This window comes from Haliotis rubra, unplaced genomic scaffold, assembly GCF_003918875.1.
Source record: "Haliotis rubra isolate DU_JTF1 unplaced genomic scaffold, ASM391887v1 Scf845, whole genome shotgun sequence".
Taxonomy (NCBI): Eukaryota; Metazoa; Mollusca; class Gastropoda; order Lepetellida; family Haliotidae; genus Haliotis; species Haliotis rubra.
Window position 1 is genome coordinate 15,417 of NW_025767574.1, and position 15,178 is coordinate 30,594.

At 43.1% G+C, this 15,178-nt stretch overlaps 1 protein-coding gene and 1 long non-coding RNA gene across 2 annotated transcripts; both read right to left on the bottom strand.

The window, feature by feature from the left end:
- Positions 1-3,066: 3,066 nt before the first annotated feature.
- Positions 3,067-5,149, bottom strand: LOC124262558. Its single transcript, XR_006894633.1, has 3 exons — positions 5,086-5,149; positions 4,004-4,095; positions 3,067-3,181 (listed from the first exon to the last, which is right to left on the bottom strand). It is a non-coding gene; the product is annotated as an uncharacterized LOC124262558 (long non-coding RNA).
- A 579-nt stretch (positions 5,150-5,728) lies between these two features.
- Positions 5,729-8,795, bottom strand: LOC124262578 (acid-sensing ion channel 1-like). Its single transcript, XM_046697073.1, has 5 exons — positions 8,410-8,795; positions 7,016-7,145; positions 6,556-6,654; positions 6,181-6,361; positions 5,729-5,819 (listed from the first exon to the last, which is right to left on the bottom strand). Exons 1-5 carry the CDS (start codon positions 8,706-8,708, stop codon positions 5,740-5,742), a joined length of 789 nt encoding a protein of 262 aa, XP_046553029.1. The 5' UTR covers positions 8,709-8,795; the 3' UTR covers positions 5,729-5,739.
- Positions 8,796-15,178: the final 6,383 nt, after the last annotated feature.

A 15,178-nucleotide genomic window follows, 5' to 3' on the forward strand; every position in this document is an offset into this window, starting at 1 on the left:
CAGATTGTCTTCATCGTTTTCATCACTCTCGGTTTACTTGCCTGTGTTGTGCTGTATATAAATTACTGTTGCTCTGAAGGCAAAGACACACATATCTGTCCTTGGCCCGATCCACAAAGCGTTCGTAGAGCTACGACTTTTGTTTAGCTAATGATAAACTATAGAGTTATGACATTTCGTAACGTTACGAACGCTTTGGATCGGGACCCTGATTTTCTGTCATAGCTGATTTCATCAGAACATCGAAACTGCAACCATCGTAACCTCTTCTTGTGTACGTTTTTGGGTTTAGGAATTAAGAAAGGTTCTTTATACGACTGAATCTGCTTGATTTTGTTTGAAATTTACGTTGAGATATATCAGTTAGTCATTTGGATGCATATATTACGAGGCTGATGGATGCAGCTTGTTGGAACTTGGCCCTCGTGTAATCTATGCTGTACATATGCCTTTTGTGGTTCCTTCTGTCATTTTTATTTGTAAATTTTGTCCATAATATTTTCTTTATTATTTCAGCTAGCACACCATCTTAAAGTGCTTGCAATATTTTTTTTCGTTTTCAAAATTTCACTGGATGTTTAAGGCGCCAATTATTTCTAGATATTTAAAAGATCGCCATGACAACTTAATCTGTCAGTGCGCACGAGACGAGTGTACATATTTGTGATTTCATTAGTGAAGTTATGATCTGATTAAAGGGGAGATAACCATACAAGTTTATGATTTTCCTCCGACTAAATGAATTTCATTTGCAGTGGACCATGTGGACATTGTGGAAACTAATGTACAATGTGATAAAATCAGCGATAACCTGTGAATAGTTTCATCGCGTAGTTTACCGTTATGCCATATTTTTGAGCATTATAAGAGGTGCTTAAAGTGCTAGTTCAAAGAAATTCCTAACTGTGTGACCTTTGGCCTTGTATATCAGCAATACATAAGCCCATCATGGACATCTTCACATAAGGTATTTTCAAAGGTTGTTTGGGTATTTTAACAAGCATGGTTGTGACGTGACATGTTGTAAGATAAAACATAAATCGTTTATTTTTCACCAGTTTATAATAACCAATTTTTTCATTGCAATAAGTTATTTGTGACTGTGTACATGGGACTGCGATGTCTTGGTGCATGCATTGTTAAACTACAAAGATCTTGTCATTATCTCCCTCCAAGGTTTCAATGTCAACATACAGTGTTTCTTAACCAGCAATAAAGCATGAGAGATATTTTTTGAATTTGTAGATTTGATATTTTTTGTAGTTGACTATTTATTGTCATTTCAAAAGATTTGATGTAAGTTAGGATATTCCTGAAGGCAAAGTAACAATGTTAGTGGGCTGGTTGACACCAGTCTGTACCCCTATCTGCATACCTATGCGTGACCTTTGTAAGCATGATGGAAGAAGCTCTTGTACCCCGTGTATTACGTACATTTTTATGCAATATCATATCACTGTTGCACATACACGAGTGTACACAAAAGTGTATGCAATCATGCACTGTGTATAGGGCCCGACTGAGTTTGCATACCTATGTATGACGCTTGTATGAACCTTTGGTTAAGTTGTATATCGCGTAGCTACATACGAAGTTACGATGATAACCACATGTACTAGCCCTATAGTCAGCTGACCCTCTTTGCTGTACTACCTTTCTGCTGCTCCAACGGTACCACAATCATCAATAAATGGTGTGTGAACTATACAGGTGTTGTGCTGATTTCACAGGCCTAGGGATATGGGCATCTCAGACATTTGTCAGAATGGTCGACTTATGGTGGGGATGTGCCAAGTCTTAAAGATTGACTAACAGACTCCTGGACCAAAATACTTCTAAATATGGCATGCTCTTTTACCCTGCCCACCTGTCAGCATTACTGGGGTTTGAGTCAACAAGTGGTCATCTCAGAGTCTGTATACCGCATGTGAAGGGGTATCCATAATATACTGTGGCATTTGTCTCAATGGCAAGCTGGGTGAAAAGGCCATTTGTTCGACTGTTACAAGCAGCCACTCACTCACTCACACGTTGCTAAGTAACTGCAGTAATCAAGCAATGCCACATTATAACCAATTCTAGAACACGTGACCTTCAGGAATTTTGATCCAGTGTGTCAAGGCCATCCACAAGGTCATGGACTGAGATGAGCTTGTCTGCTGGTGGTAACTCCAGAATCAGTGTGGAAAAAGCATGGTGAACTTACTCCTTGGACTCAGGCAGGCAACTGAAAAGCCACGGCGGGGACATTACACCAGGGTTTTGGCATGACCAGCAGATGCCTTAAACCACTTTGAATGCTGTGTCTGGTGTAAAACCAGAAGGTAGTGCATGATTTCTGTATATGATCCAGGTCAATGTGAAGGTAACTTGTGAAATGTGCAGATATAGTTGGCTTCTGGGTGTAATGGTTAAAGGTTGGAAATACATGTAGGATCCCAGATTACAGCAAATGCATTCTGTACATCCTATAACATATTCTGTACACACAAATTTTGCAAAATGCAAATAATTTTGGTCTCCTCAACATGGCAGACTGACTTTTACGAGTCTGAAAGGCAATAATTAAACATTCTAGAACACACAGCTAAAATAATACCAACTGTTGCTATGAAAAGGATCTGAGATATACTGTGTATTATGTTGACTGCTTTCAGTTCAGACTTGTAGCATATACTATAATAACTGGGACGAGAATAATTCTGAAATGTCAAATAGGGATTTTATTTTAACTTTTGTACCAATGAATGTGTAAGAATCACCTCTAGCAATATAATATCTCGGTCGCCCTCCTCTGCCGTTTTTGTTCTGTGTGCACCATTGTTCAGGATAATAGTTGTGAAGATTCACAAAGTGTCCTTACTGTAAACAAGCTGGTGTGTTGGTCTACTGGCGCTGGCTTTTAATGCTGTATTACAGACACAAACCACACCGCACATATTATACGTGCGCTTCTATTATTAGCTAAACGTCTCCGTGATTCGTGATTCACGGAGTCATCATTCGGACTGACTGCAGTGGACAATGGGGCCTCAGTGCTCTGGGCCAGGGCGGCGTGTTTGTTTCCGAATAATCCACTGTCTGGCAATGGCCTTGGTCGAGCGTAAACAGGCTTCAAACACTTCATACAGCGTCACAATGCTCGCCCCGAGGAAGAAACCCATCTGACCTCCCAGGGTGCCTTCAAACACACAAAACAACAGTTATATCGTGAGTCACTGACGGTATACGTAACAGTCAGTGATAGCCAAGCTTAGTCACAGTACAGGGGGTGTCACGCTTAGAAACAGCGTTAGAAGGCATATGGGTATATAGATCCTACCCTAGTAGTATCCTTTTATATAGTACTAGGGTAGGGTCTATATACCTATTTGTCTTTCTAACGCTGTTTCTAAGCGTGACACGTACCTGTGGTCACAGCGTCAGGCAAATTATCGAGTGCGGACAGGCAAACTCGTGTCTGATAGCACGGGCATCAACCCACACTGCACACTTTATGTCCTAAACTGAAGATTTGAGTTTGAAGACACTATTTTTATATCTGTTGTGAACATCTGCAAAGGAGTGAGTGAGTTTAGTTTTACGCCGCACTCAGCAATATTCCAGCTACATGGTGGCGGTCTGTAAATAATCTAGTCTGGACCAGACAATCCATTGATCAACAACATGAGCATCGATCAGCGCAATTGGGTCAGCGAGCCTGACCACCCGATCCCGTTAGTCGCCTCTCACAACAAGTATGGGTTACTGAAGATCAATTCTAACCCGGACCTTCACGGGTCTATCTGCAAAGGAAATCGTGGAGAGTACGAAGATCAATCTGATATATCATCCCACCACATGCGTATCAGCCGTATGTGCTCAATGCTGTGTAACTGTATACAAATAACAAACAGCAGCAGCAGCAGCAGCAACAACAAAACAACAACAACAACAACAACAACAACAAGAAGAAAACACACGAATACATGATACGATTTTAATAAAAAGGGAGACAACTTACCCACCATCGAGGTCAGTGTGTACTCCGGTTCGTATTCAAGCTTATGTACAATCAACCGTTCGTACCATATGTTGATGCTGACCAGATTTTGTCTGTAAGAAATTGTGTATTAAAGTCGTTTTATTGTCTGCACATTCGTATTCATATACATACGTTCTGTTGTAACCCATTTCAGAACAAACGACCATTGGTTTGTCTTGACTGTGAGTGAGCGAGTTGGGTTTTACGCCGCTTTTAGCAATATTCCAGCAATATCACGGCGGGTACACCAGAAATTGGCTTCACACATTGTGTCCATGTGGGGAATCAAACCCGGGCCTACGGCGTGACGAGCGAACGCTTTAACCACTAGGCTACCCCACCGACCGTCTTGACTGTGAAGCAATGCATAAGAAATAGCAGTAAATTTACAAATTAGCATTTACACGAGTTGCACTTCGTTGTAACAGGAGGAAAGTGTTAGAATTGCTGGAGAATTCTGGGTTTCGTAATAAATATTGTTGCATGAATGTCAAAGTTTCTCCAAGAGAACGAAGGCTATATATCGTCTCAGTCAGCAATACTCAATACGGACGACAGTTTGGCCCAAGACTACCATCTAGTCTCTGAAATAAACATGTTTTACCGAAAACTGTTCCTAAAATAGGATCACAATAAAATATAACGAAAAAGGAGCCCAGGGACTTTAAACTAGGGTAATCTTGACTTGCCACATATTCTGGATTTGCATGGGCTTTCTCGGATATATTTGTTTCAGGGTCTGTATGACAGACTAGGGCCAGCCAAACCGAGTTTGGACCAGGAAAACCAGTAACTTAAACGTAAACGGGGAATTAAAACCGGGACTTCTCCATGACGAGCGAACTACTCGCACAAAAGGCTACCAAAGCCATGTTCCAAAGCTAGACTGGATGAAAAGTCCATGGATTATATAGATTCGACCTTCTAAATAAAAGGACAGTACATCTTCAGGATCCCTGAGCTCACTGGGAGTCCTTCTCAATTCTATGTTTTCAGACACTAAGCTTCCAAGTCTATCAAACTTGGGTGTGTACTTTCTTTGCACGGAAGTGTACTTTAACCTGGCATATTCCTCCGACGGCACGACGTTGTTCCGAACCATGTAGTCGGTGACGGCATTGGAGGGAATGCACCGTATGACAGCTTGGTGAAATGTCGTACACAAAGAATCTTACAAGGCTTGTGACATTGGCAGAGTTCTCGCTGTGACGTCTGGTTGTAGTATACCAATGCTAAACAAAATCACAGTGGAAGATAACCTAAAGAAAGTATAATAATAATATATATTCCTGAATTTCTTCATCCTAATATGTCACCCCATGGTTGCAGCATAGGAGGGGGAATAAGGTGGTTAACGCCCATTGGCTTTGCAATATTGGAGAGAAGAAGTTGGTTAACGCCCCATAACGGTGATTATCCAATGTAATCGAGACGTGAGATGAGAGCATTAGAATTGGTAATGTCTGCCTGTTTAAACGAATTCATGGTTATCCAATGTACTATCATATCGCTATTACGATCAAAACCCTTGGCTTGTGTAAATAATAACCCTCGGTTTGTTAAGTGCTCGATTCGAATGACACGAGGCTTAAACTAGCCATCCACTCACAATACAGCCATGAGCGAAAGCAATTTTGTGCTAACTTTGTGATCAGATGTGGTACAGGGTTATTAATCATGACAGGCGAATCAGGAACTGGATAATGACATCGGAATTAGCATGTTCTTACCGGTGTAATTAAATGTGCAGCCGAAGAGTTCCTCTCCAACGTGCAGTATGGGTATGGCAGGTCGTCTGAAACATGAATCATATGCATTTGAAGCTTGGGTGAGTAGTGAGTGAGTTTTAGTTATTACGGCGGAGACAGCACAGTGTGCCCATATGGGGAATCGTACCAGGATCTTAGTAAGTGTCTCCGTAAGAATGGCGCGCTGATAGCCACCAGTTCAACATGGTTTGGTGCATGTCGTTTGTGTATACTGTGAAATAAATGGGCAAGTTACCGCTACAAATTCTGAGCAGGGAATTTGGCTCGAATCGGGAACTTACCCTGGTCTATAGCGGTCTCACACCTACTGTTTTGGTGAGAATCGGGTGTATATCCTACAGGAACTTACACTCATAGTTGGTCCAGAGAGTCTTCCATACAACTTACCCGGGTCTGAAGAGGTCTTACACCTACAGTTGGTTGTGGAGTGGTGGCTCAGACACTCGTCTATGCAGGCGTCGAAGCTGTAGGAGGACGCATACTTGAGGGGGTTAGTGAAGGTGGGACTGTCGGTGTCAATGCAGGTGTCGTCACCAAACGACTTGTACGGCTTCGGCAGGAACTTGTACTACCGGTAGAAGCATATATACAGAACGTGTAGGAACTTTATTCAAGACAGATTATAGCATTCTTCACACCTTTCGTACAGACGTAACTGGCGAGACTGATATAAATATCAAGTTACTTTGGGTTTTCCTCTCGCAGTCGTGAAAAACGTCCACAGAAAGCTCAAGCTCCACAAAACGTTTCGACATCGCCTACCTGGTATTTGGTCATGGAGATGTAAGCCGTCGTCCCGGGGGCCACAGCGATCACGGGATCAAGATGACTCTGTTTGTCAGACGGGTGATTGATGTATATCTATAACAGATCAACAACATCAGATATTACTTGAGAAGTCTATAAGTCTATAAGTCAGCAAAAAGCGGATAGATTTAAATTTTATTCCAGCTTGGCAAGGAACGTACTATGAGCTATTTTCAAATTCTAGAAAAGGTCCATTTTAGAATTGGTCTTTAGCAACCCATAGTTGGCGACTAAGTAGATTGGGTTGTCAGGTTCGCTTGCCTGGTCTACACATGTCATATTCCAAAGGCTTAGATCGATGCTCTTACTGTTGATCACGGGATTCTTTGGTCCAGATTAGATTATTTTCAGACCGCTGCCTTACAGCTATATTTCTGAGTGCAGCGTTAAACAACAAACAAAACAACCAAATTACCATCATGGCTGCCAGGTTGAGTGGGCCGGGAAAGTAGTGTTCCTGGTGGATGTCCAGGAGAAGCTCCAGAGATCCACTTGGGCCTGGAGTGTTTGTTGTGTGGACTCCATGACGACGGATCATTTCCTCGCTTACAAACATTGATTAACACAAATATTTATTAAACCTGGTGACGGATTTCAAGCTCTTTTCTGTAGTTGCTACATCTGAGAAAATCAGTTCCAAAGAAGTATCTAGAATCTCTAGTATGTAAAATTTTAATGTATACGTGGTTTGAAAGTTTTAAAAAATACTTATTTTGGTGCATAAATTGAGGTCGGATGAGTCAGTCAATGTATTATAAGGTTCATTGATAGGTTGAAACCATACATACATTCTTAGGATTCGCACGACGTGTGAGATTTTATCATAAAGGAAAGTGTGACCAATGAACGTTGCAAAGAGGGACTATTGTGCATACAGAAAGCTTCAGAGGGAAAACAAATTGCAGCCCAATCTTGAGGTGGCAATCTAAGGATCCAAGCTTTAAGGTCATCTATGTAACATGCCTGTTACGTTACTTTACGTGTAGACCACCGTTGACGCCTTCTATACAGGCAACAGCTAGGGTGGCTCAATTGGTAGCCAACCGCTGATATGGCCTTCTTTGTAAGCAAACTTTGAGGTGGCCTTCTATGTATCCGAATGTTGAGGTGGCCTTAAATGTATCCAACCTTTGACCTGGCCTTCTATGTACCCCAGTGTTGAGGTAGCCTTGTATGTAGCTCACCGTTGCGGTGGTGATGTGAGCAACGAACCTTTCAACAGACCTCTACACTATTGGTGTTGTGAGCAACCAACCTTTGATCTGACCTTCTATGTAGCCTAGTGTTGAGGTGGCTATCTATGTAGGCTCACCATTGGAGGTGACGTTGAGAGCAACCAACCTTTGACCTGACCTTCTATGTAGCCTTGTGTTGAGGTGGCTATCTGTGTAGTCTACCATTGTATGTCTATGAAGCCACCATTGAGTGATGTGAGCAGCCAGCCTTTGACCTGACCTTCTATGTAGCCTAGTGTTGTTGAGGTGGCTATCTATGGTAGCTCACCATTGAGTGACGTTGATGAGCAAATTGTGGTGGTGATGTGAGCAACTCTTTATGTACCTGGCCTTCTATGTAGCCTAGTGTTTAGGTGGCTTTCAATGTAGCCCAAAGGTGGCTATCTATGTAATTGTGGTGGCATTGTAGAGCAACTGACCTTGACTGACCTTCTATGTAGCCTAGTGTTGAGGTCATTTGAGAGAAATGAGAAGCTCTCTTAAACTATATTTGTTCAGATGTCTCCTGTACTCGAAGCACCGTTGTGATAGTAGTTGCATTAACTGTTTATGATGATTGTTTGGGGACACATACCTGTTAAACCGGAAGCAGTATCCTGTTGCACCATTAACCTCGTCAAACATGTCGAGAGTCACTTCTTGCCCTCGGAAGAGAGCAAACCGCATGTAATCCCATTTCCTGAGGGACATGGTCCTGTAGAGAAAGGCTTGCTCTGTCTTCATTAAAGGAGACACTGAAGACTCGTTTACCTTTATTAAATTGGAAAGAATCGGGTTCAGAGACACAAACAGTTCCTTCATGGCAGTGGGGTTTTCCACTACGTTGCTGTTGTATCCGTTAGCGTTGCAGAATGTAATGGTGGGGAAATCCATGGACGGGAGATATTCCACACTCGACTTGGTAATAACTGGGTACTTCAAGTAAGATAATGTCAGGTCGACAACAATCCACAGCAGACACACGACCATTGAGCACAGAATGATGAACCACCATATTCTGCCAAAAGATACGATTATGTGAGTAATGTTTAACAGTATTTAGTTTTTACTCTGTAAATATGTACAAAATTAATTGAGTTGTTTGCTAGTGCTACGAGTGTGACAGGACATGCCTTTTGTTAACTGAAGGTAAGACCTTGATTCGGAGGGACGGTTGGGTAGCCTTGTGGTCAAAGCATTGGGTCGTGAAGCTGAAGAGCCTGGTTCGATTCTCCTTATGGGTACAAGTGTGAAGCCCATTTCTGGTGTCCCCCACCGTGATATTTTGGAGTATTGCTAAAAGCGGCGTAAAACCAAACTCACCCACTCAACCTTGATTGTAAACATGGCGGAATGCCATTATCACTCAGCCAGTCACTAGTGTACCTAGCCCACTTTCAATCTTTGCTACCTATGGTAACCTGCTGGGGTCATCCCAGCTAACACACAACGTTTTCATAACGTTGTGGGAAGGTTGTAGATTGGTAACGTCATGACAAAACGTTGTCACAACGTTAGTATTACATCTTTTTACAACGTTATTTCACAACGTTACAACAACGTTACATATATACGTTGTCAAAACGTTCGGTATCGACTATTACACAATATCTTGGTGTCACGATAGAATTTTCTGTTAAACTTTTCACTTTGAGATTCTTTCTTCACTATTCAGCTGCAGCTTCAGAAAACACACGGTCAAACCAACATGCACATTGACGAATAAACATTGAAGTGAATTTCTGCTTTGTTTCTTATATACTGTTCACTACTGGGAAAACTGTCAACTATTAACGTTAAATAGAACGTTAAGACAACGTAAAATACTTTAGCATCAAATAACTTTAACATTGTGACGACGTGAAAATGTCTTATCACAACGTCATGGAGACGATTTTTTTCTTGCGGACTGATATCAAACTCCGTCTGCTTATTATTGTACGGAGTTCGGTATTGATAACACTGGCAAATCTGAATCAGTCGCGTAGTGCAATTAATTAATGAGTCGACATTGTCAATGTGACGTGTTTTACACGTGTATCGTCCTGACACCATTGATTTGCGAAACAAACGGGTAGTTTGAGATTCGTTGTTCATGCATAATGAGTCATTCCAGTGTGATTAAGTGTTGTGTTGACAGCAATGTCAATATACACGTCAACGATAGCTAAATCAGTCCCTTTGTCCTTAGTCAGTACTGTTATCCTCCATCCCACCATGTATAAAGTCTGGCGTACGTAGTTAAATCATACAATGGCAGAAGACAGCATAATATACTTGTATGTGGATGACATACACATTTACTGATGTGGGTAAGACAATAAAGGCTGTATTCCCCATGTACACTGCTTCAAAACCCCCAACACACACACACACACACACACACCCCCTCAAGATTTTGATGAGGTGTATAATTTCTTTTCCTCGGCATTTGGTGTTCCTGTCGACTAATTGGTATTGAAATTACTTTTCCGTTTGAGTATATTATTGTGAATATACATCATTGGACATTTATTCATTTGGTGGTTATAAGAAATAATCTCCGACGTGAACTCTCCCCGTGACCTGTGTCGCTGTTAACAGGGCGGCGTATACAGTAGCATTGCAGTCCATGATGGAGCGGAGTGGAGGGGAGCGGAGAGGAGATGGGCGGGGAGAGGGAGAGGGAGGTGAGCGGAGAGGAGAGGGTGGAGCGGAGTGGAGTGGAATGGAGCGGAGAGGAGATGGAGCGGAGAAGAGCGGGAGAGGTGAAGAGCGGAGAGGGAGATGGAGCGGGGAAGAGGGGAGCGAAGAGGAGAGGAGAGGAGGCGGAGTGGGGTGGAGTGCAGCGGAGCGGAGATGGAGCGGAGAAGAGCGGAGTGGTGAAGAGCGGAGAGGAGTGAAGTGGTGAGGGAGTGGAGGAAGTGGTGAGGAGTGAGAGGAGGAGCGAGATTGGGAGGGAGTGGAGGAAGCGGTGGTGGAGATGGAGTGGAGTGGAGTGGAGAGGGAGGTAGAGTGGAGTGGAGTGGAGATGGAGGGAGATGGAGGCAGGAAGGGAGTTGAGTTGAGTGGAGTTGAGCTGAGTGGAGCTGAGTGAGGGAGAGGAGGAGGGGCGGAGTGGAGCGGAGGGAGTAGAGATGGAGCAGAGAAGAGCGGAGTGGTGAAGAGCGGAGAGGAGAGGGGCGGAGTGGAGTGGAGTGGAGATGGAGTAGAGATGGAGCGGCGTGGAGCGGAGAAGAGAGGAAAGAAAATCAGAGCGGAGTGAAGTGGTGAGGAGTGGAGTGAAGTGGTGAAGAGCGGATTGGATTGGATTTGATTGGATTGGATTGGAGCGGAGTGGAGATGGGTCGGAGATGGAGTGGAGAGGAGCGGAGTGGAGAGATGAAGCGGAGATAGGCGAAGCGGAGTGGAGTGGAGTGGGAGTGGATTGGATTGGAGTGGAGTGGAGTGGAGCGGAGTGGAGCGGAGTGGAGTGGAGTGGAGCGGGGAGGAGTGGAGTGGTCACCAAAAGTGGGCCCCAGACATCGCTCCCCAAATATTAAACGCTGAGTCCCTTACCTCTCTGCACGTGTCTTCTGTGTCTTCACAAGGTTATTGCAGGCATGGAGGCTGGTGTCTTCAGCAAACGAACACCACACTTGACGCCATGCCCCCGGCGGTTTAGCCTTGATAGGCAGCGCCATCTTGATCTGTACGTCAGGCGTTCTATCAGCGTCGGTCTCATGAACTTTTACGAGTTAACGCTGAACTTTAGTGGTTCGTCGCCACCTGTTGTTCTCTGTCCAACCTAAACAACTACAAGTTTAACCTCAGCGGTTTCCTATTTTCCAATGAACGGTTCCTGTTTCATCCACTTTCACGATTCTGTCTTCTTCATCCCCAACGGCGACTTTTTCACCTCGAACGTTTACTAGTTCACCACAAACTGCAAACTAGTTTTCAACGTGTGTTCTCTTCTCACCATCAACGGGCACGGGTTCACCCTCAAAGGCTACTGGTTCACTTACAAAACGACTGGTCATCTATGTTTGTTTTTTGTTTTCTCTTAAAAGGCCACTCCTCATTCACACCTCAGCAACATTTTATGTCCAACTTTAACGGTTACCGGTTAGCACTTGGTGTCCTTCCCGGCCACTGATTTATCCACAAGTTATATTCTTTGTCTTTCAGTTCACCTTCAACAACTATTAAATCACTAACCGTTCTCTGTCCATCTGTAACGACACCTGGTTCGTCCAACGTCCTTTGTCCAGCTTCAACATCTACTCAACAACTATAACAAAATACTGCCTCAATGGAGTCTTTGTTTGCGTTCATGGCGACACCATCACTACATACCCTGTCCGGCTTAAATGGCCATGCAGTTGTATCAGCCCATACTGAAAGCCTGCTTGGTCCACCCTAAACAGCTATTACTGCTATTAATCTCTCCGACAACTCCCCTTGTCTGCTTTCATCGCCTCTTCCGGGCGAACAACGATTTAGCGTCCTTCCATACTGAACTGGTTTGACTTACTGAACACTATGCATAATTTATATCCTTTAAGCGATCACCTACCCCGACATAGAATGATTAAAGTGTTTCGCCTAACGCGCATTGCTAATGTATAGTTGGGGATCGGCCATTGTAAAAATACAAACCAATATGTACTCACATTTGTTTCATTTATTGACTGTCATTTCCAAAGACCATCAGGCGCCATTAACATGTTTATTGTTCAATGTTTGCAGACTTCTCCATCTCTGTCGATACCGTAATCACAGGCCAGCGTACCCCAGGCTTTGACTGTGTTCACTGGTTTATCGATAATGAAAGCTTTAATCAAATGTGAGCCCGATCATATTTCATGATTAGAATGAATTTTTTATATGAGTTCAATTTATTTTGATGTATTTTTAATTACCATTGGTTACATGTTTTACAGTTTATTGAAAATGTCTGAACCTTGTGCAGGAAAAGTGATAGCTGGATTGAGTGGGTGTGTGAGTGAATGAGTGGGTGAGTGAGTGGGTGAGTGGTTGGGTGATTGATTGATTTGTTGATTGATTGAGTTGATGGGTGAGTGGGTTAGTGGGTTAGTGAGTGAGTAGGTTAGTGGCTGAGTGAGTGATAGTGAAAATAAGCATCAGAGATACTACCATTCTCCTGCTCCAACGGTACCAGAATCATCAATAAAGGGTGTGTGAACCATTCAGACGTTGTGCTCATTGAACAGGCCAAGGAATATGGGGATTTTCAGACATTTAACAGCATGGTTGACTTATGGTGGGGATGTGCCAAGTCTTGAAGATTGATGGATTGACTCCTGGACAAATATACTTGTAAACATTGCATGTTCTTTTACCCCGGAGGATGAAGCCTGGTGGACTTACTCCTACGAGCAACTGAAAAGCCACAATCACCATACGACTCGAATGAGTGAGTGAGTTGATTTTAGTCCGCATTTAGCAATATGCCAGCAATATCACCACGGGGACGTCAGAAATGGGCTTCACACATTGTACCATGTGGGAATCGAACCCGGGTCTTTGGCGTGACGAGCGAACGCGTTAACCACTAGGCTACATGGCAGAAACATTACACAAGAGCTGGGACGAGAATACTTCTAAAATGCGAAATAGGGATTTCATTTGAATTGTTGTCCCATCGGATATGTAAGGATCACGTCCAGCAAAATTTCTTATGATATGCTTCAGGTGTTGTGATGCTGCTGAAAAAAACACAACAACTTCTTTATTTTAAGCAGTAACATTATTTATTAGCCTGATGTCAAGGGGTATTGAAAAGATATTTCTTCTGGGACTAGTTAGACTAATCAACTCTGAGTTAGCTCCTTTGCTCCGATGATAAATGGAGATTGTAACAGGGGTAACAGGCTGGTAACATATACCCCGGTGTGAGGTCCACACAACGTGAAGCAAGGAGTTCCCTGGCTGATCGCCGCGAATAGCTGCAACATTGATGATGCGGCGTTAAGGAATATTCACTCACTCGCTCCTTGGCTGAAATACTGGAGCGCAAACACAACAACACAGTCTATATCTTATATGCGCTTGTCTCAATGCAAGACGTCTCCGTGATTCACGGTAGCCAATCATTCGGACCGACGGTAGTGGACAATGGGGTTCTAGTGCTCTTGGCCAGAGCGGCGTGTTTGTTTCCGAGTACCCCACTGTCTGGCAATGGCCTTGGTCGAGCGGAAACAGGCTTCAAACACTTCATACAGCGTCACAATGCTCGCCCCGAGGAAAAAACCCATCTGACCTCCCAGGGTGCCTTCAAACACACAAAAACAACAGTTATATTGTGAGTCACTGATGATATAATACGCAACAGTCCTGAAAGTTTGTAAACTGACCATTGAAACTCGTGTGAAAACGGGTAAACATGTACTGTGCACCCCCAACCCCCATCCCCCTCTCTCAAAGAAGCTATATCTGCCCTGGGAAGATTAAACCATTAATCCATATATCACTCCACACACACGTGTATCAACCATATATTCACAATGCAGTATAACATTATACAATAACATAAACACTAACCCCAAAAATCCCACAACAAAAGACAAAACCCCAAGAAAAGAGACACCGTGACGAATACATGATACGATTTTAATAAAAAGGGAAACAACTTACCCACCATCGAGGTCAGTGTGTACTCCGGTTCGTATTCAAGCTTATGTACAATCAACCGTTCGTACCATATGTTGATGCTGACCAGATTTTGTCTGTAAGAAATGGTGTATTAAAGTCGTTTTATTAGCTGCACGCTTGTATACATAATCATATGTTCTGTTGTAACCCATTTCGAAACAAACGACCATGATTTGTCTTGACTGTGAGTGAGTGAGTGAGTTTGGTTTTACGCCACTTTTTGCAATATTCCAGCAATTTCACGGCGGGGGACACCAGAAATGGGCTTCACACATTGTGCCCACGTGGGGAATCGAACCCGGGCCTACGGCGTGACGAGCGAACGCTTTAACCACTAGGCTACCCCACCACACGTCTTGACTGTGAAGCAATGCATAAGAAATAGCAGCAAATTTACAAATTAAAATTTACACGAGTTGCACTTCGTTGTAACAGGAGGGAAGTGTTAGAAATGCTGGAGAATTCTGTGTTTCGTAATAAATATTGTTACGTGAATGTCAAAGTATCTATCGTCTGCAAAACTCAATATGGACGACAGTTTGGCCCAAGACTAACATCGAGTTTCTGAAATTAACATATTTTACCGAAAACGTATTCCTAAATTATAATGATCAAATGTAATGAAAAGGAGCCCATATACTTTAAACTGGGGGAATCTTGCCTTGCCACATATTCTATACTTGCATGGACTTTCTTGAATATTTTTCTTTCAGGGTCTGTATGACAAA